Source organism: Phymastichus coffea, unplaced genomic scaffold, assembly GCF_024137745.1.
Source record: "Phymastichus coffea isolate CEN01 unplaced genomic scaffold, Cenicafe_Pcof_1.1 PCOF00083, whole genome shotgun sequence".
Classification (NCBI taxonomy): domain Eukaryota; kingdom Metazoa; phylum Arthropoda; class Insecta; order Hymenoptera; family Eulophidae; genus Phymastichus; species Phymastichus coffea.
The window spans coordinates 1,142,994-1,164,088 of NW_026706894.1; the positions used below are offsets into that span (position 1 = coordinate 1,142,994).

Genomic DNA, 21,095 nt, shown 5'->3' on the forward strand with positions numbered 1-21,095 from the left:
GAAGAGTCGAGCCTGGTGTAATTGGCGTATCGTATATGGGGAGTTTTGCCAACCACAGCACTCGGAGCGGAGATGAATATTTAATTGGAATTGCTGCGGCTGCCGCGGACAGAGGGAAAAATTTGCTTTGCCACGGTGCGGACTTTTTCAATGCGCGTCAAACTTTTCGCGCGCGCGAGCGCGACGAATCGCGAAGATGCATATTGCATGAGCGGGCCCATTCGTTTTGCAACTTTTAAAAGCGATATATTAGCTTTTCACGAGTCCATCCGGTAAAAGCCAATTAAAATCCATCACTCTTCTCTTTGTTACAGCTGAGTTATCATTGAAATAACGACCTCGAGGAATTCAGTAATAAGCTTCTCTTTGGAATTCAACTCACAAGGCAAAGAATCGAAGGAGAACTCGAACTATCGTTGCCGCTGGAGAAGAAAAAAGTAAGTTTGATGGAAGTGCAGTCTTCGAGGGCAAGTTATACGCTTGTTTGCATTAGAGTGGGCCAACACGTAGAGAGCTGTACAGCTGAGCGATACGGGCTGATCGGCTGATCTGCGTAAAATGCAAATGAGCGTACGAATTCAGTTTGTAACTTGGACTGGGCGAAATTTGGCGGGGAAGCGCTGGCTATACGCCGAGCCCCCATTGTCGTAAAGTTTTCCGAGCAATGGGCTGCCTAATACCGCCTCAATAAAGCACACGCGCACACCTCGGGAACCCGATGTTTTCAGGCGCACGCAAAGTTGCCGCGCGGCTCCAAATTGATTGTTCGATATGGTTGAAACTGTAAATTCAGCCGTCGGCCGAAGGCAGATCAATCGGATGAATTCTATGGTGCGAACGCCCGTATTAATTTCCAATTCTAGGGGACGCTTTCTAATCTGTCGCGAGGGCGCCAGGAAAAGCTTTCCCCTCTCGCTTGATCGATCGCGTCTACCAAAAGCTCGCGCGCGCGCGCTCGGGATTAATGTGATTCCAAACGTGTCGTGTTTACAGATGGCGAATTAATTAGCCGCTTTTGGATTAGTGGCTTTCGCGCGTCATCCGTTATAATTAGTCAGAAAATGTTGTGCTGCATGCCAGCATTCGATTATCGTCTCTGCATTAATAATCGCGGAAGAGCAAGTCTGTCGGGTCGGATTCGGTGCTCTACTACTGTTTTGGCAGCAAGAACGTAATATCACGCTGGCTGCGATGCGCAGGCAGAGAGACACAAGTATAAACTAGACGTCAAGCTGATACCGGACCATTTTAATGGCTTCAAAATACGAAGCCACTCCGTACATTGTTAGATATTTCGCAAGAGAGATCGAGAGAAACCGAGTTTAGTGCATCTCTAGATCTGCATGTCCCGAGTTCTACGTAACCCAACGATTGTTCAAACAGCCCACGCAGCTACCCACGTGATATGGGTCGTTTGACGTTAACGAAAGCGAGCCTTTCGTCTAATTCAGTTATAAACGATAAACTCTCGAGCGATGATGCAACGCGCGTCTTAATCCCTGCCACCGGGACAGAGGCTTTAAGCTGTGCGGCTTTCATTAAACGATGACGTTTTACGAGCTCGCGATCGTCACTTTTCCGCGCGCGCACTAGATTAAATTTCAGCGATCCCACATTGCCGCGGTTCGAACTTGCACCGAATTTCCTCGGCGCGGATGGGTCGACTGGCATTATTCCGCAGCAACGGATAATACTCGCATAGAGAGAGAGAGAGAGAGAGAGAGAGAGAGAGAGAGCAGGCAGGATTTGCGGGGCTTATTTTTTGGCGGAAAAAGCTCGCTCTCGTTTAACGCCTAGATGGCTTAGCGTACTTATCTCTTAACTCTCGCAGTTGCGCGCGGCTATTTCTCTTTCTTGCTCGGACGTAAATTGGACGACCCTTCCGCGAACGAGAACTTTTTGACTTCTTTCAGCCTCGCGCTCGCTCGGCGATCACTCTTCGGCAGTGAAAGAGTTGCGCTCCAAATGATCACACTGACGAGCCACAATGCGGCCAAAAGCTTTTATCCCGAGAGCTCGGGGCTATATCCTGATTATTCATTAACCTCGTCTTCCCGCGGATTATCGCAAATGCAATTACGCGCTATCGGCGACGGACAATAGATGCTTCCATCTTCTTTTTTTTCTTCTTCTTTTCTGTCTTTGGCGCGCGGCTAACAATTTTTAATAATCGCGACCAACGCTATTATCCCGTGAGCCTTATATTTGCTTAATTGCTGTTTCAACGCTTTACATTGCGCCTTTCCATTTGATTTTCCGTGATTCGACGATACATTGTTCGCGATGTTTCCTCTCGCATGGACTCTGGATATTACAATGAAAATGTTCAATTTCCAACGCAATAATTATTCATGTGCGATGAATCGCGGTTTTGTTAAATTCTAACAGGAATACCGAGATAAAATGAGAGCTTAATAAATTAACAACACTCATCTCGAGTCGACATCGATTTGTCTGCCAATTGATTACGCAAGAACAATGCTTTCAAGGCAAATAGTCGAAAATTCCGACTCCGCCCTCTTCTGCTCTCCATTTACGAGTCTCAAAGCGTAGAACAGCGAGAAAAGGGCGGAAAAAAAAATCAATTCCCAGCCAGCAGCGCGTCCCTCGGAGCGTCCGAAGGATAAAAAAAATTTTCAATTCCGCATTCAGCTCGTCATCGTATTTTGGTATCGTCGCGAGCCCCGTGAAGCGCCGGGTGCGCGTGCACACACACGTAGCTGGCGCAGCGTGGTGTGGCAGATCGAAAAGGGAAAAAAACTACTCCAAGGAAAGATAGCGTCGGTTCGGCTGAAAAGGTAGGGAGGGAAAAAAGAGAGAAGTCGCAGGGGCTCGTATTTTAGCGGTGGCTCGGTCGCGGAAATTCCGCTCGCTTAGCGCCCGTAGGAGAACGTTACATACTTTTTTTCTTCTGCCCGCCTCCCCCGCTCTCGCCACTTACCCCGAGGCTTCGAGATCGACACCTCTTCCCCGAGAGATTAAAATGCGCGCGAGGATTTTCGTGTTCCTGTTGCGCGAGTTTGTAGGCGTCCGATTCCCTTGGCGAGGCAAGAGAGATAGAAAACGGCGTACGCATTACTGAGCGTCCCAGCCAAGGGGATGCCAACGCGATTTTCTCGCTCGGTCTGTTTCCCCTCTGCGATTCCGCCTTCAAGACCGCACCTACGTCTTCTCCTTTATTCGCGACGTTCGAGCCTGCGTCTCGACGCCTTCTCTCGAATTCTCAGGATGCAAGCAAGAGATGCGCCTTGATTTTTCATACTCTCTTGCTCTTTGCTTAGTCCAAAAGCTTACCGGAGTCTTTATCTCCATCCGAAACTTGTCCCGGCTTAAAACGTTGCCGTTCGCGCGCAATCCTTCTGCTTTTGCCTACTGCGCTCGCGCGTGTTTGTACATCGACAAGCAAGACGCCATGCAAATAATTAGCGGGGATTCTCTCCCGCTCGGCTTGTGTTTAATTTGAAGCTTCGGGAACAGAGTGCGCCAATCAGGGCCATCAGAAATCTCTTTGCAAACTCAATTAAATTCAGAAGTGAGCGAGAGGACGAACTTCAAGTCGAAGGTTTTAGCGCAAACTTTAATAATTCGAGTAGTAACGGGCGTCCGAGCCGCGCGCGCTTCTAGAAACAGACAATCGAGTCAACTGTACATGTAACGGAGTAGTTTGTGACCTGTCCTTCCTCTTCGTGTATATTCTTCACAACTGTTACATTTAAATCCGTTACTTTTAACAACTAGGAAATCGCCTCATCTGGAGAACTAATATTGGTGGTTTTAAAAACGCATTCAGTTTCATGATCCTTCGAGTTTTTCAGCTGCGAAAACATCATCGTCAGTCGTATTGAAAGTTCTGAGCGCGATCGATGAATAATTCGATGCTAATCTGCGTAAAAAAAGTCATCAAAAGCACTCAGCAAACATATAGTCGGTAATGAGGTTCTGGTTTATAAACTCGCGCGCGCGTGTGTGTGTGTGTGTGTGTGTGTGTCGAAGCGCTGTCGGCTTGGAAAAATAGCCCTGACAAAACCGAAAAGCCGCGGCAAAAGCTTCAAAGTAGACAAACGTCACTGTGGCATCTCGGCGAAAATACTTTCTCTCCCTCTCGACTTTTCTCCCTTGGCTCTCGCATTTTCCCCGCGTATACGCATGCGAGCTGTCCGCGATCGTTAGCTTTAGCCCCCTCCCTCCAGCCCTCCTACCTTCTTTTCTCGCCCACGGGCTATTTGACGCGCACAGAACCGTCTCTCGGCTTCCCCTTCCTTCTTTCCTCTTTTTTCTTGCAGTAGCGGCACTGCACACGCGTCGTGGAATGAGTAATTAACAAGACCGCAGATTTATTGTGACGTTCCCGACGCTTGTACTCTGTATTGCATCACCCGTTTGACTTTTGTATTCCGGCTGGAAGGGGATGCGATGTTGAAAGATAAAAAATGTAAAATACTCCTCAACGTTGATAAAAGTATGCGTCGAATGTGCGTGGCTCATCATTCGCGGGGTTTCTGACATTTATATGACAACTTTGCGTTCGTAAACTTGAATCTTTTTCGAAAAATGTGTAGACATGTATGCTGCAAGTGCTACTGCTGCATCATGCATGGTAAAGTTACCAATGAAGTTCGAAAACGAAAATTGATCAGTTGCAAAAAAAAATCATTTTGCTTGCCGAAATGATTTTGTTGAATTCTGGCACTTGAAAGAATTCACGTAAAACACACTGAGAATCAGAAAATAGGCTTGTTATTGGTCAGCGTGTAAGAGCCAATTGGTATCGAAAGCTCGCGTGGCCTACGCGAATCCCTCAAAGGAAATAACAATCGACGGGAGACATTTTCGACGTTGTTCTGTCGCGCACAGTATGTGGTTTGTCGAAGCTTTTCTTTTAATGGCGCGACTTTGCTCACCCTGTGACGCGAGTGCGCATTGTAAGAACCAAGGAACCAAGTAAAGATACATACTTGGCGACGAACTGATACCTCACGACTGTATACGAGAACTTTTTATTGCGACAGTTTTCTCTTGTGCGATCACCCTTTATGAGTTCACTTGTTGTGCCTTTCCTCTTTTTTCTCTGCATTTTCGTTTTCTTTTTTTTTTCGTTCATTATGCAACCGTCTGTTTTGTTCGTACGACGCAGCGTACTTCACGCTGTTTTTTTTTCCTCGCTGACTTTTGCATTTGTTTCAACGTGGCACGGCGTTGGAAGATTTTGAAAAAGCTTGATATTTTTGAGGAATATTTAGGTGAAAAGATAGAACCGACACGAAACACATTTGTCGAGAGATGGGAAAGGAAAGCTCGGTCTGTTCATCAATCTCTCTCAGTTTAACATTGTATTTGCTGATTTATCGCACTTTATAGCTTCAAGTCGATGCACTCGCTCAGCGCGCTTCACGCTCGAGTATAAAGCGATCCTCCCTTGCTAAAACAATCAATTTGCGAAACAGCCCCATAAATAATAAGAACGAGCGCGGAGGTATTAAAATTGCAGGAAGCAATTGCAAAGGGATCGCGAGCGATATAAGTTAATTAGCGGCTTCGCTGCCGCGGGTGAGACGTAATATACAGCGTTCCTCGGCGGCTTCATCTGAAATGCGCGTGCGCGCGTGCGCGCGGGCGCCGCGACTACACGACTGAATTATCGCTGGCTGAATAAACTGAGATTAGCGCTCGCGCGTGCGGTGAAAATTCACCTGGCATCCACACACCCCGTAATCGGCGAAAATAATCAGAGCCCACCCCCCCCCCCCTCTCCCGCCCACTTAATAGGCATTTACTTCAATCTAGATATTGTACGTATATGCGGTGCACGCGCGTTTATAGCGAATACAACTCTGTTATTGTAATGGCACAGACCGCAACAACAACAATACGCTTCTCTCTGCGTATATGCGAAGCTTCGTGCGCCTGCGTCTATAATTATCTCATTGCCAAGTGATCGTCGTTATTAAACAAAGGCTTCATTTATCCTTTGATTGTTTTGCGGTTGCTGCTTTGTTTTTCGATTTGCTAATGAAGCGATGCTCGTATCTCTATCCCTTTTGCATTTGCAAATTGTTTTACGTTATATTCGCGGATTCTAATAAATGACATCGGTCAACGTCGAAAGCAGCGCGGGCATTGACGGCGGATAATCAAAATCTTAAACGATAAGTTTGCTCGTATGCGACAGCTTTGGGTCCCGCATTCACTTCACAACAGAGCTTTTGCGCGCCTGCTGTTAGGTTATTTTTGAGCGAGGACCGCAAAACAACAGTCCTGAAAAATGATAAGAAAAATGGCGTTCCTCGTGGCCAGGTGCTTAATGGTTTTCCTCTGCATAAAATTCTCGTTTTTTCCCACTAGGATTCCCGGCGGAGTCGCGTTGATTCGAGTAATCTTTCTCTTCGGAATGCCTTTCAATTATTAAATCGCGCAATAAATTCATAATTCCTTTTGAAATAAGAATCGCTTAAATTACCCGAAAGCAGATAATTTTTTATCGACGCGTAGGGAAAAATACAGCATGTAGCTTCAAAGCAAACTCATCGGGAAACAAACATTTGCGCGGAGCATGTGTATACCGATAAAAAAGAAGGGCTAGGGAGAGGAAACCGCAGCGAATAACTTCCATGAAGTTTAAATAATACTTCAGCTGGAGACAGAAATAACAGCTCGTATCTCAGCGTTATCGTTCTAACAGACCTGCTTTTCCAAAAAACAAATAGCCGATACATCGCTGCTGGCACGTGGATGGCCATAAATACACGTAAGATCGATGCGGCATTTCGCTAGCAAATGCGTTCGTGTATACAAAGCCTCATACATCATCGTGCACCGTTGGACCGATACTCTCTCTCTCTCTTTCTCGCTCATTAATGTAAAAATGTATTAGAAAAATTATATTCATGCATTAATATATTAACATTTTCCATATATTCTCTGATGATGACGAAGCTACGTGAGCTATCGAGAATAGCAGTGGATACTTCAACAATGCGTCAGAGAACTTTGCCTTTGGTTATACATGGTAATCGCACGATTCGTAGTGAAACTTTAATATTTTTTATTTTCTAAAGTGGCTTATTTTTTAATTTGAATTGAGTTGATCGCTTGTATTTGATAGTACGCTACGAACTATCTTCATACTCTTGAAACTTTTTTCATTTGCATCGAGATAACACGTCGCATTGTTCGTGATGTCGCTGTGCCTCGGAAAATCCTCATCCTTTTCGAGTTTTGCGTCCATCATTTTGCCATTAATTCTCATATTCGAGGTATAAAATTCTTTTACAGGATACTTCGGCCAGAATTCTTCTTAGTAACGTAGAAATTCTACATGTGTGTTCAACGAAAGATATCGATTTACTTTGGAAACTTACGTAGTATATTCTTTTATTCTGAAATCAATTGGATTGTTGGATGAAAATAAAATTTTCTAAAGTTAATCCGTTCTTTTCGTTTGGAATGTCATTCGTAAAAACAGAAACAATATGACCTAGCGAAGAGAATGCCATTCTCATGATGTAAAGTCCGCCAAAAGGACCGGCTAATGAGAAAGAAAAAAGCGTAACCTCTTTGAAAGCGCACGTACGGGAAGAACCAAGTAAGGATGCATACATGGTCGATGTTTAAAGTCAAGATCGTAATTGATTACTCATCAAGCGAGGTCAGTGACTGGCCATATTAAAGAAATTTTCGGGCCGCGACCTGTAATCTTCGACTAACGATCACGTGGAAAATGCAATGTAGCGTCCTTGCCGAAGTATCGCCTCGGGGCTCGTACACTGTTGCGCTATGCGCTCCATATATGTTCTTTTCAGAAGGAAAAGAGAGATGAGAGCGACATGGGTACAGGACACGTAACGCGATTACTGCCGCTCGATTTGCTCGGCTGAGCGGTCATTTTTATCAAGTTTAAGGTCTCCTACAGCATCGCCACGTTCTGCTTAACAATTTATAGACGACCGGCGACGCGGCGCTCTTCTCCTTGCTTCTGCGCTTTTTTCTACTAAATATCTCGTTACCGATGTGATCTTTCACTTTGAACGACATTAATCGCTTTGCCGTTAGCTGCCTTTTATGTGTTTTTCTTTCCTGGCTTTTCAACGTTTATTCGCTGTTCGTATCCCTTTTCTTCGTCCCCCCCCCTCCGCCGGTTTTTGCGAAAAGTATGTGCGTTGCAGAAATCTCGAATATTTCCTCGACGAACATGAATTGTTCATGAGAACGGTGCAATGCTTCGACATGATATTTCATTGAGTAGAATACGTTCGATGTCAAACTGACCGTGTCGGCACTTTTTACTCGGATCAGCTCTTTCCGTCGCCGCCAATCAAGAAATTCATGATGAATGTGAAATCGTAATTTTTGAAAGTAAACGAATCGCACGACGCGTGATTTTTATAAAAAAGAAATCAGGTCAAGGTAGTTGTCAAGAATCAATCTTTCCTCACGCGCAAAGGAGCAGTTTCATCCAGCCGCCAGTGTAATTTCGAAACATTTGCATTTTTCATCGGCAATCATATCGAAGAATACGTTTATAGTACGGTACAACAACAGAGCAGCAGAATGCAGTCGAGTGTCTTTATCCCGCCCGTGAAATATTCACTCTTTCAACTTCGTACAATCAGGCAAGTATAATCTCAGCGAGCGCGCATTCATCATTAGAGAAGTTGCGAAGTTTTTGCTCGACGACAGTCGCAAAGTTCTTAGCTCTCGTGCGCGCGCGAGATAGAGAGAGCGTAAATTGTGTCTTGCTCGCTCGAAAGTTGCCGCGCGTGGAACATCGCGGCACTCGCGTATGCGGGGTATACACGGGCGATTTAACGAAGCTCGTCGTTACCACCGCAACGCAATTAAATCGTTCTCTCGCTCTCTGCCTCGTGGTCCTTGCAAAGTCATATAGCGCAGAGAACAATGACGCGGTTTATACAAACACGGACGTACGTTAGCGTGATCGTTGACACTGCGCATACGCCGAGCAGGTTTTTTTTTTGTTCAAGTCTTGCATGCCATGAAATTGACACGCCTGTTTGGTTTTTATTTGCTCGCTGCACGGCGGTCATCGAAAGCGTGCAATTTTAACTGAAAACAGCACGAAATTACTTTCGTCCCGCGTATCTCATACTAGTGCGCCGCGTACTCGTCGATGATCATTGTGTCAAGAAAAAATTAGCGAGGAACAATCTGCAAAATAAGAATTACGCAAGAGATAAGCAATTTACGGGTTTATTTTGAATTCCATAGCATATGTTGCTGAATACAAACTCTATCGAGACATTGGCTCTCTTTCCTTCTTTTCACACGTCGAATGAAGCGCTGATCACGACACTTAATTTCCACGTGACATCGCACTGAAAAAAGCGAAAAGAGCATAATAGGGCACACGCTGCTCGTTCATCAGCGAGACATCGAAATGAAAGGAGCTTATGCCTCTGCTGTCGTGATTACGTAGCTCCCAGTCCTCTCTCTCTCTCTCTCTCTCTCTCTCTCTCTCTCTCTCAAAGCCTCGCGGGAAGAAAATTAAAAATGAAAAAGAGATCGCCCGCGGGAGGTCGTGGAAAATCGATGGGAAATCGGCGGACGCTACAATGGCACATGCGCGAGTACGCGAGGAAACGGAAAAAAAAAAACAATTGGGTTAAGGCAGGTACGTAGTGCGCCTGACTGCGCAGTGCGTTCTCTGCGCGGCTTCCCGCTTCTACCGCTGCGCCGCGCGCTCGCTATATTTGGCCTGCTCGGGCGCGCGCTAAAGAGGGAAGCTCGCCGCTACATACGTGTGAAGCTGCCAAGACTCTCGTGCGTGGGACGAAATCAATAAAGCACGCACACCTCGCCGTTCGGCCTTTCTCTCTCTCTCTCTCTCATCTCGTCCCATGCAAACCGACATGTGCGTCGGGCGCGCGTGAGCTTCGGTCTGCCGGTCAGCGGCCGGAAATTAGTACATCCCTGGATTTATGAGATTTTTGCTCTTCCTCCTTGGCTACTGCCGCCAATGCTTTTTTTTTATCGCTGCCGCTCGCTGCTAATGAACGACAGTGCTCTCGGCTTACCGTATTCGCCGCGTGATCGGAGTCAGCGCAAACGCTCGAGAGCTCTGGGTTTTTCTCCGTCGATCACCGTCCTCGCCTTCTCGCCGTCCCTTTGCGTGGCGTCGACGCAGCTTAATTGCATATTCCCTGCGCGCTCTCGAGCTGCTGTTCGCTCTTGCGTTTACGTATTCCCGGCGCCTTACTCGTTCGCTGACTCATCGATGAGACGGATTGCCTCGCGAAAGCATTGATTTGAGCGCGCAACCAGAATCAACTGTTGCAAAACCACGAGGTTAATAAAACGTCATCGCGGAATTCAGCGCATTCTCCGAAGCTTGATTAAAAGGAAAAAAACGCCGTCGCCGCGGAATGCGCTACGCTGCTCTGAAACGTATAGCGAGCAGCAAGACTGCGTATAAGAGCAATATAAACAATCTGTCGACTCGGTTATCTACGCGAAGCCTCATCAAAGAAACCAAGTTTGACCAAGCCAAAGACACAACGGAATTGGTTTATTCGTTTTCTTACTGTCCGCGGCGGTCAGTCGATGTTGAAGTATTGCCGTGACGGAGACGTTGGGTAGGAACAAAGTTTTAGCACAAATTCTATTTGGCCATAATTGCCTGAAACAGACGCGCACAGTTTGCCAACGATTGGCATCAGCTTTTGACGTCTAGCTACGCTTCACGTAATCGACCACAGGCTCGTTGCCAAGAATGGGGTAATCGATGCTCCTCGATACTTAATCAATTCACGCGGAAAATCGTCCGACAAAAGTCGCGTTAGTTTGCCGCAAGACGAGCCGAACTCGTCTAATGAGTTGTATGTTGCAAGCGGGTATTCCACGGAGAAAGAGGATTCGAGTGGCTTCGAAAGTGGGATTCGATCTTCAATTTCGCGAGATTGCTCGGCCCTCTCTCCCAAACTCAAGATCGAACGTCTCTTTCTCCTCTAGCGAGCTTTCACCTCCGCCTACACGCGGGCCCACGTGAAATTACCCCGGAGCACAACTGCTGAGTCGCCGCTATCCTTTGATTTGCTTGTTCCTTTTTGATTTTATAAGCTCGACGAATGCATTACACTCTCGTTACAAATTACTTTTGACTGTGCACGCGGAAGACGCTAGGACAACAAATTACCAATTTTGCTCTGCAATTTTCGACCAACTAGTCTGCTACTCTCCCATTTCGTTGAAAACAAAAAGCCAGCACAGCAACATAAACGAGATAAGAAAAGCATTCCTTTAGAGAGAAAGGGGGAGCCGAGAAAGCTAAGTTACAAGCTACCTTTAACCGCAGGAGATTATTCATTAGCGAGATAGCCTCCTGTAATCATGCCGGACGCAGACACCGTCAGCATGAAAAAAGGTAAGAGATCGAGGTCCGCAGGATTGGGAGGAACGCAGCCACAACTCGTGCGCTTGCAAAGCATTATCAAATCCTTCGGCTTAGTAGCTAGGCTTTAGTTTGACGAGCGTCCGTGCATATTGCAGAAGGGGCCGCCCAGCCGCGACCAGCTAGTGCTTATGTCGAAACAAAAGATCTATGGCGCATATAATTTTTTTTCCCCGCGTGCGCGCAATGCGAGGGCAGCCCCAACAAACGGCAAAACACCGAATGCAAATGAACTTGCGGGGAAGCAAGAAGAACGAGCGGCCCTGCGAGGGAGGAACTTCAGCCAAGCGAGCACGTTGCCGCTGAGTAAATGAAATTGGCCTTCCGGCCCACACCTCGGGGAAAGCGCCAAACTTTGCACCGGCGTGACTGATCGCGCTATTCGCGACGTCGACGGCGCACCAGTGGCGTCGACGAGAAATGCAAGGAGACGACAGACGTCTCGCAATTATATGTTTTCTGTCCGCTGCAGGCTCGAGCAGTAATATCGAGTAGAAGCGAAGTATCCGAAGATGCGTAAATCATTGCGATGGGAGCGGCAGCAGCAGCACCAGCAGCAGCAGCAGCAGCAGCAGCGACGGCAGCAGCAGCAGCGGCGGCGCCAACGGCAACGGCAGCCCGACAAAGCGGAAGCAGAGACGATGCCGAGGACGAGACAATAAAGCGCGCTCGACGGTAAATGATTTACTTTTATTCCCAGCGTGCCACCTGACGCGGAAAATCTTGGCCCTTTTATATCGTTCTCAACCCGACCTTCGCCTATTATCCTGCAATTTTCCTTGCGATAACAAAAAGTACACGCGCGCGACAGGGGATTGCATATGTGTGGGCATATCTCGGGAACTTTTGCTTTCGGTGATGACACGCATACGTTCAATCCTGAACGATAATAAATACTACATTTCAAGCTAATTTTCCATGTTTGACCCATTGTCAATTAGTTGTTACACCGATACCTCTCTAAAACAATCAAGTTAAATTAGATCATACTACTAAAGAAGAGTCTTAAGAAAAAAATTAACGACACATTTCTACAATCCGTCTTATTTTATCCTATAAATCTTGAAATGTCAAGCAAAATGTTCGTGGAATAGGCAATTTATGAAAGTTGTGATGCTGCATATTTCATTAACGAGAAATCAAACGATAAATGAAAAGGTGTAAACAAACTTTATGATCATAATCTACCGAGCTTGAGAATTGAGTTTCAATAATTTTGTCAGATATTTAAAGGTCTACAGGATAAAATAAAGTCGTTGCTAAGGCAATGTCATACATTCTTTTTTTCCACAACGTCGAAGACCGAAAGTTTCTGAAATTTGTCAATTTATGAGGAGATTGTATACTTACGACAGAGTGTGCGTGTTGAGTTTAGCAAACCGCGTTTGGTGGTTATCGACGTACGAAGCGCGTAATTTTGGCCTTTAAGAGGTTCTCGAATGAGATGACACTGCGCGTAATTTACTATATAATATATGCGCGTAATTCCCTTTGACGTTGCCACAAAACCGCTCTGCTCCTAAATTTGCCTAGTCTATTCGATATCTCTAACGGTTTCGCGATTACGAAGTGTTTTAGGCTCTGTTTTAACACAGATCCTCGACGAAGTTTATGCATGTCCTGTGCCTGACCCTACTCGATGTACTCTACTTGTAACGATTTATCTGCACTCGACCATTCGTGGATTGCAAGCAATTACTGAGCTTGAAGAAAACGAAATCGCGAACGCGCGCGGAAAGATGATTCGCCGGAACGCCGCTGAATTTCAATTTGGAGATGAATCTTATCCTCATTAAGATGTCGCCTTGATGCTTCGTTAGGAAAAACTAGGGTAATGGTTCGCTCAAACGTACCGTGGAGCACACGTCGTCTGCTTTGGTATTTTTATAAGCCGACGTCGTACGTGAAATTAAACGCAAGCGATGTCGTCGCGGAGGTAAGACAATTATCGTTCGACAAGCAAGATTGCTAATACATCGGCTAAGTGCACGACTAAGCCCATCCGTAGAGCTTCCGCGGCATGCGCTCCACGACAGATATCAATCCAAGCCGAACTAACTCCGCTTAATAGCCCGTCGAATCGGACAATCCTCTGCTTAGATATTCCCTTTATCGCAACCAAATGGACACCATGGGCAAGATCTGAGCCGTGGTCACCTTTGATTTGGCAGAACTCAAGTTAGCAAGTGGCGGGAGTAGGAGGTCGCGCGGAAGCGACGCTGCAGTCGAGGATGCGGGAGCAGTGCCGATAAGCCGGCGAGCCGCCGACAGACCGACAGTCGCAGGGCAGGTACTCAGGCGCAGATAGGACGCGGAGAGGCCTCGCAGAGATGCTAGTGGACGAGTGCGGAGCGTGGAGCGGCGGCGGCAGTCTGCGCGGCGGTTGGAACACGCCACTGGGCTGCCGCGCTGCCTCGAGCATGAGCTTCGGCGGCAGCGTGCCTTCCCTACACCACACCGGCTCGATAAGGTCGCTGCGCTCGCAGCACTCCACGCAGGTATTATGCGCCGCCACGCGTTTGTTCGCTCGACGACGATAACGCGCCGCCAAGCCCCCGTGTATTATAGTTGGAAGCGAGGCCGAGGCATAATAGCGGGCCGATAGATAGCGCGCCGTTTCTGCTGCCTCCGTGGCTCGACGGCGAATGCCGCTGCACTCCGGCTGCGCTGCCGAGTCTCCGACATTGTCCCGCGGCTTGCCGGGCCTGCGTTTCACGCGTGGAGCCGACGCCTCGTGGCTTTCGGCGGACAGAAGCTAATAACGCCTCGCGGAAATTCGGCGCGGAGAGAGCAGAATTAAAATGAAGAATATTGGAAATCCAGCTCGTATCCCTCGCGTACGTATAGCCGAAGCAATCGAGCTGTTTATCCAGCTATGCCTCTGTGGGATACGGCTACGCGCGCGCGCGCAAGAGCCTCGCAGGAATCGTCTCTCGGTGCCAATATCTGCGCCGCGCCCCGTCCACATACCAGCAACGGACTCGGCATCCTCCTGCGGGCATGCACCCAGACGCGCACGCGGACGTATGAAAAAATGGGGGCTCTCCGCTCTGTGTGCAACTTGTCCTAGGAGGGGGACGCGCTTTCAATTTTGGCGCGACATATTGCGCTCGATCGCGACAAACAAACGCGCAGGGCAGGGAAGATCGCTGGCCGCCTTGAATCCAATTACATGGGAGCTCCGAGGTAACGCGTCGTACGTAAGCGCGTCCGAATCAACACGTTCGCTAATTGGCTCTGCCGCTCGCTGGCATTACCGGCTTGCTATGCAAATCCGATCGAACAACTCTCTCTTATGCGCCTTCTCTCGAGCATCTTCGTGCATGTATAAAGCGCGGTAATCGCGACCGAGAGCGAGAGAGGCTTCGGCGCGCGCGACGACGAAATTGATAACGTCGGGAGTCCTGCTAGGGAGCTACAATAGGCCTCCCAGCTGTCCCTTACAATTCGATTTTTCAACAACAGTGCACGCGGACTCGCGTCTGTATAATGAAAATTCATCTGCTCGATCGAATGTTTCAGAGAAATCTGTCAATTACTCGATGGCTGTTGCCAATTGCCAATGCATACTCCGAAAGTAATATCTGCGCTTTTTTTCAATACTCTGTTCTGACTCATCTCGCGTTATGTTGAAAGTCCTTTGCGTTGCAAATGAAATTCCACCCCCCAACAGATCGAATTTCCATGAAAGCCCGCTCGGCTTTTAGAGCTGCGTCGCTGATTACGTACCGCAAAAGAAACATTAATAGCCGTGCGGCAATGTACAGCTGCAGCCGAACACAAGCAAATATGAACAACTGTATGACACGAAACGCACGTGCCGCATGCAGCCAAGCGAGACGCCAATGCGATGCGTGCGCTGCTTGTATCCAGGCGCGCAGACGAGCACGCCGATCATGGGTTGTCCAGCACTGTTGGTAGCGCAACAGCAGCAGCAGCAGCAGCAGCACCACCACCACCACCATCATCATCTGCAGCAGCAGCAGCAGCAGTCGCATCAGTATCAGTACACGCCGAGCCACTGCATGGACGCGGGCAATGGCTCGGCTTGCGTGCCGCCGCAGTCAGCTGCCAGCGCTCACCACCGCCATGCCTCGTCGTCCTATCACGGCGGTGAGTCTTAGACGCGCAGCCGCGCTACGACGCTATGGTTCCTTTGTCCCGGCTGTTGCTCGCTGTTGCCGATTCGCGTGCGGGACGGCTCTAGAGATACGACGCAATCGATGCGCGCCGATGAATTTATTGGAAAGTCGGCCGATGACGTCGATGCGTCATTGAACGCGGCCTCGATATCTCGATATAACTCGATCCGATTAATTGACGTTGCGAGTGATCGACTGTTTGTCCGCTGCAGCCGTTACACTCGTAAAATTCGCTTTGACGAGCTCGAGATGAAAAGCCAGTATGGGAGCGGCGGGCGAAAAAGAAGCGCGCGACGCGTCATTTGTCCTTAACTCGGCGAGGCGCAGCGAGCTCTCTGAGCGCCCCGAGCGCGGACAATCGACTCGAGTTGCGGCTCAAACAAAAGCTCGAGCGCGCGATCAATGAAAGATTAACCGAGCGAGGCTCGCCGGCGCGCGCCTCTCTCTCGGCAAAGTTAAAGGCCGCCGAGCGTATAAATTAACGAACGACGCGTGCATGCGCCGCGCGTTCAATTAACGAGCGAGCGCGAAGAGCCGCGTTCAGCGGATTCCAACGAGTCTCCGTTGTCGTCGGTGCGCTCGCGCGCGCCGAGCTGGTCGCAGTCCGCGTCCGCGGTGGCGAACCTCAAAGCAACTTTCCGCGAGCGACTCGCGACGGCTTCGTCGTCTTTGCCGTCCAAGCATCAGAGAACTGCTCGCCGCTAAGCGAGATTGACTTTGGGGCTCGCGGCCCCGAGAAAAATCCGGGAAAGCACGCGAGGCTTCAGTCATCTTAACGATCCTTTTCTCGGCTCGACCGCCATTTTCAGCTGTGCCCGTTATTTTGCTCGATGATTATTGCGTGCGCCGCGCGCGCGATTTTGCGGCACAGTACCTTGAGCTTGTTTTATCCGCCCTTTTCTTACGCGCGACGAACGAGATGTACAACTTTAATTGGACGAAACCATTCTTTTCTTTTCCTTTCCGTTTTTTATTGCGGACGCTTGTTTCGTTTGAAACATTCATCTGTGGATGAATTTAATCAATTATCCATCGTGAATCGAGTATACAACAGCTATGATCAATTCTTCGCAAGCAACGACTGCTAGTTGAAACGGTTATTGACTCATACATGGCATTCTTCGAAATACAGAAAAATCGGACTAGCAGACGATCGTGAAACATTCGAATCGTTAATTATTTAAAAATAGGTGTTTAAGAAAAATGAAGAATGTCCATCAAATCTCATTAATTGTTACAATAATCTTCATTTTGGATATGAAGACAATGCCTGCGTTTCTTAAAGCATCACAAAAGTGCGACAGTACAACAAAGCTTCATAATTACTTGGAACAAAGATCATTTATTCACATCGAATACGCTTTTGTCTACACTTTGTCGCTATTGTGTGATTCGACAAAAGCCTTACTCCAATCATTATTTTCTCTTTTTTCACTGATTCCTCACGCGTAACAATAGGTGGCGGCTTCAGTCACATAAATAACGACGAGACACAATTAATAAAGCATTCGCGTGTAACGAACGCGGGCAACATGCCAAATACCGTGCAGAATATTAGGCGTAGGTGTGACATCGCGCACACGCACACAAAACTCAACGACGTCGGAGCATCGCGCGGCAATAGCTCAAAAAACTCTATTTCCCAATAGCGCCAGGGCTGTCTTGCTGTTGGCGAGACGCTCGTATAATCATCTCCGCGGGGCGAAGGAGAAGAAAAACGAAAAGCAACCAACGGCCCGAGCCTCGTTATGCGAAGCGCGCGCACTCTCGCTTTCTCTCTCGCCCGCACGTCAAGTCATTTCCACCAGCGCGACGCACGCGTGCACGCACATAAGTTGCGCGCTCCGTTTATACACACACGGCAAGTTTATGTACAAGTCGAGCGCGCGTGGCTAAAAAAAAATATACTTGGATATATTATTGCGCGAGGAAGAAATGTCACCGCCGCACACAATATACTGGCGAATGCGAGATCGTTCGTTATTCCTTTTATTTTTTACGGAGATTTCATCGCGAGCAGAGGTAAAAGTGGAATACCCACGCGTGTTAATTTTGCAGAGTTATGCTGATTGCTTGTGAGCGTTAGTTTTTGTCCGACAATTGCTTTCGATTAGACAGTAAGAAACCGTGGACGTGTAGCGTAATTTCGGCAACACGCGAGATTCAAGTTGAATTTCACGTTTGAAGTGACACTACTCAAAGTGCTGATCGAAGGCAACGATACAGTCTTCCGAGAATGGACGTAGATGTGGAAGCATCGCGCGCGAAGGAAATACGGGCGCAGCCATTGAAACCTACGGCAAGCAGGGAGCGCGGCGAGGAGCTACTTTATTAAAATAAAAGCGTCGACGACGTGGAAATCGCTCCAGAAACGCCCCCGAGCGCGAATGCAAACGAGGTGGTGACATGATTTCCATAGCAGGCAGCGCGCACATCCGTCCATATTTTTTCCCCCCTGCTCGCGCGCTCGTCGAGCGATACTACGTGTGTGCTCTCTCTTCGCAGATCCACGAGTGCGCTGTACCGACCTGGAGGATTCAGCAATAGGCAACGGCAACTGGCTCCTCGGCGATCTGCGAAGCTTGCATCGATGCGTGCCAGCACTTAGGCGAACAGGTGAATTATTCAGCGACCATTTCGTGCGGCCTTGCTGATTTTCTTCTCTCTCTCTCTCTCTCTCTCTCTCTCTCTCTCTCTCTCTCGCGAGGAACACGCGTATTGGGAATACCGATGAGCTCCAGCGTGACGCCAGCGGGGCAATTTTTGTGCTAGGTTTCCCGACTTTCTTTCTTTTGTCACGCACTGGCTATATTGATTGCTCTCCTCCTCCGTGAAGAGCTTTCTCTGTCGATGCACATACTAAAAATTTAACGAAATTCCATTAAGTTTCAAATGCTTGGATTTCAAGCTCAATTGCATATTGCAATTTTTAGCGTACTTGCTTGTATTTACCGGGAATTTCAACATTTTTTTATTACGAAATATTATTAATAAATAATCGTGAAATTTTTATAATTTACGGTATCTACATATTTTTGGTTAATAACTGACAGGCTCTCGCGTGAATTATTGATTTTTAATTCGCTGTCGGGAATAATTTATGCATAAAATTACAATAAATAAAAATCATCAATTAGTAGCATTTGCTAGTTATTTACAATTTATAACCATTTATAAATGTCAGATTTTCAACATATATAACAATTATAAAGAGTTATTTTTACCAATTACCTATTGAAATAAAAAAATTGGTAACTATTATTTGTAGTTACTTGTAATTATTTTCCAATATCGGACACGAAAAAAGTACTTATAAACGAAAAAAATTAAATGATAATAACAATATATAAATGTCTAAAACAATTCTTAATTATCACTAACTTTTTATTACAGTTGTAAACCATTATTCACATTTATGAAATTGATTTAAAAACAGTTCATAACTGTTATTAATAGCAAATTTTTTTATAATAAAAAGGTGCATTTCCGGAATTGTCTATAACTGTTAATAACTATATAATTATTACTAACAGAAAAAAAATGTTAATGACTGCTATACGTGTCTAAAATCTGACGTTTATTAACTATTTTGAACTGCAAATAAATGCGTAAAATTATTTCCAACAGGAATATCAGGGCACGTTGAATTTTAATCATTCGCTAAATATAATTTATTATTTTTAATAATCGAACAGCAGAGAATGTTTCGATGTACTTAATATCTGACAGAAACACATCATCGTCAAAACAATAGTTCTGCGCTGTGCATCAGATTTTTTCGCAGACGTCTGCAAGATCCGAGATAATAAATTTTAGATAATCAAACGTTTTCCGTTTGTGTTTTGTCTCGCACCGTACTGAATAATCTATTATTTCGTTAAAACATCGAAGAGTCGACTATTCACTTTACTGCTACGTCGTCGAAAATAAGATTAAAAGAGAAAAATATTCAATAACGCAATCCACTTTAACACGTCGCCTCTTCTGCACGATATAGAGAGGTAGCAAAGAGCGCGATTATAATTACGAGCAGAGCCTCGAGGAGCGTATGCAAGCTAAACGAGCAAAAAACTAACCTCGTAAGCGGGCGTAAAAGATTGACGAGAGAGGTGGCAAAGAGAAACTAAAGAAAAAAGTTGGATTAGCGCCGGGACATTTGAACCGAGTTAATTAATCTATATGTATGCGAATTGGCACGCAGGGATCGACGTGTCTGGTATACGGATGCACTTCTATCCTGAAGGTGGCTGGGGCTGGTTAGTTTGCGCAGCAGGCTTTCTGGCGATGCTCCTCACTAGCGGCATGCAACTCGCCTTTGGACAGCTGCACATTCACGCGGCCAAACACCTCGTCCAATCAAGCCTAATGGATATCGGTGAGTACTCTCGCCTGCTCCTTTGTCCGAAGCGTTCTCGTGCTATTCCCCGAACCACAGCTTACGTCTGAGAGTACTCAGCGCGCGGAGTTTTCAGAGCTAACGCTGATCGACCGAGTGGATGATCATTGATTTAATGAGGACACTGTGCGTCGTGTCGCTCGATTTACTCCACGTTTTTTTTTGCTGTCGCGACGGTCAAAAACCCACGCCGCGACATTGCTTTTCATTGGAAGCTGTCGAGTCGATTATTTCGGAAAGCAGTCGGGGCAGCGACTACCAGATTTGAAAAGCGGAAGTATTAACTATTGACGGACGCTCCTCCCCCCCCCCCCCCCCCCCCGCCGCGCCATTCTTTCCATCGCGCGTTAAAGAATGAAAAAGTGACAAACAATGAGCATTCGGCATCGCGAGTTTCACGTGAAAAGTGATCATTTTGTGGACGAGCCACTGTTGTACGTTGAATAAACTTGATGAAACTTGTTTCATTGCGCATAGTATCGTTGGACAGCAAACGAACAAATTAATTTGAAATTTGAATCCGACGCGACGTGCAGTGCGCAACGATTCTCTTTGCATGCCGAAACAGGGATAAAAGCGAATTGGAAAGCCGTTGAAACTGCCAGCGATTTATGCGCAAAAGTCAAAGAGATTATGTAGCGGGCGTTTTGATTCGCAATGTCGAAACGCCAGAGAGATCATACAGATTAGCATCGAACCAATAGCTGCTACTTGGAGAGCACTGATATTCTCGTTTATCGATTTTTTTTTGTTCGATTATAAGATGGCCTTCCGTTGGTGCGCCTGCGTTGCGTATGACTACGATGTTTGGACGTCCCCGCAGCTGAGACTGGCTGTGGCAGGTTGCCCTTTTTATTTTACACCGTATCGACATTTTTAAGCTTTTCTCTCGACGACAATTCATCACTTTCGAAGTTGCCTCGCGAACGGCTTTTCGCGCACGGTTATACCGCGAGTAAATAAACAAATTGATGCGGTTGCTAGCCTTATAATAGACGATGTTCAACGAACGCCGTACGCGACAATATCTAGTTTATTCTCGTTCCTCGGTCAGTTATCGTCGGGGAATAACTTGACATTCATTATCGATTTACTTCCCTCAACATCGCCTTGCCTCGATTTTCTCTCTTGCTTGCAGGTTAACCAGTCGATT

General features: G+C 46.9%; 1 protein-coding gene across 4 annotated transcripts in view; it reads left to right on the plus strand.

The window, feature by feature from the left end:
• The window catches only part of LOC131668754 (monocarboxylate transporter 10), a 58,385-nt gene that overhangs the window by 14,859 nt on the left and 22,431 nt on the right, over positions 1–21,095 (plus strand). For 2 of the 4 annotated variants that reach the window (XM_058943170.1, XM_058943173.1), the window contains exons 2-7: positions 315–437; positions 11,877–12,079; positions 13,576–13,902; positions 15,172–15,517; positions 18,052–18,162; positions 19,748–19,921. In XM_058943170.1, the coding sequence (XP_058799153.1) occupies positions 13,735–13,902; positions 15,172–15,517; positions 18,052–18,162; positions 19,748–19,921 (799 nt within the window). In that variant the 5' untranslated portion in view covers positions 315–437; positions 11,877–12,079; positions 13,576–13,734. The remainder of the gene's footprint in view (positions 1–314; positions 438–11,876; positions 12,080–13,575; positions 13,903–15,171; positions 15,518–18,051; positions 18,163–19,747; positions 19,922–21,095) is intronic. The other 2 variants (XM_058943172.1, XM_058943171.1) reach the window with 2 other exon arrangements.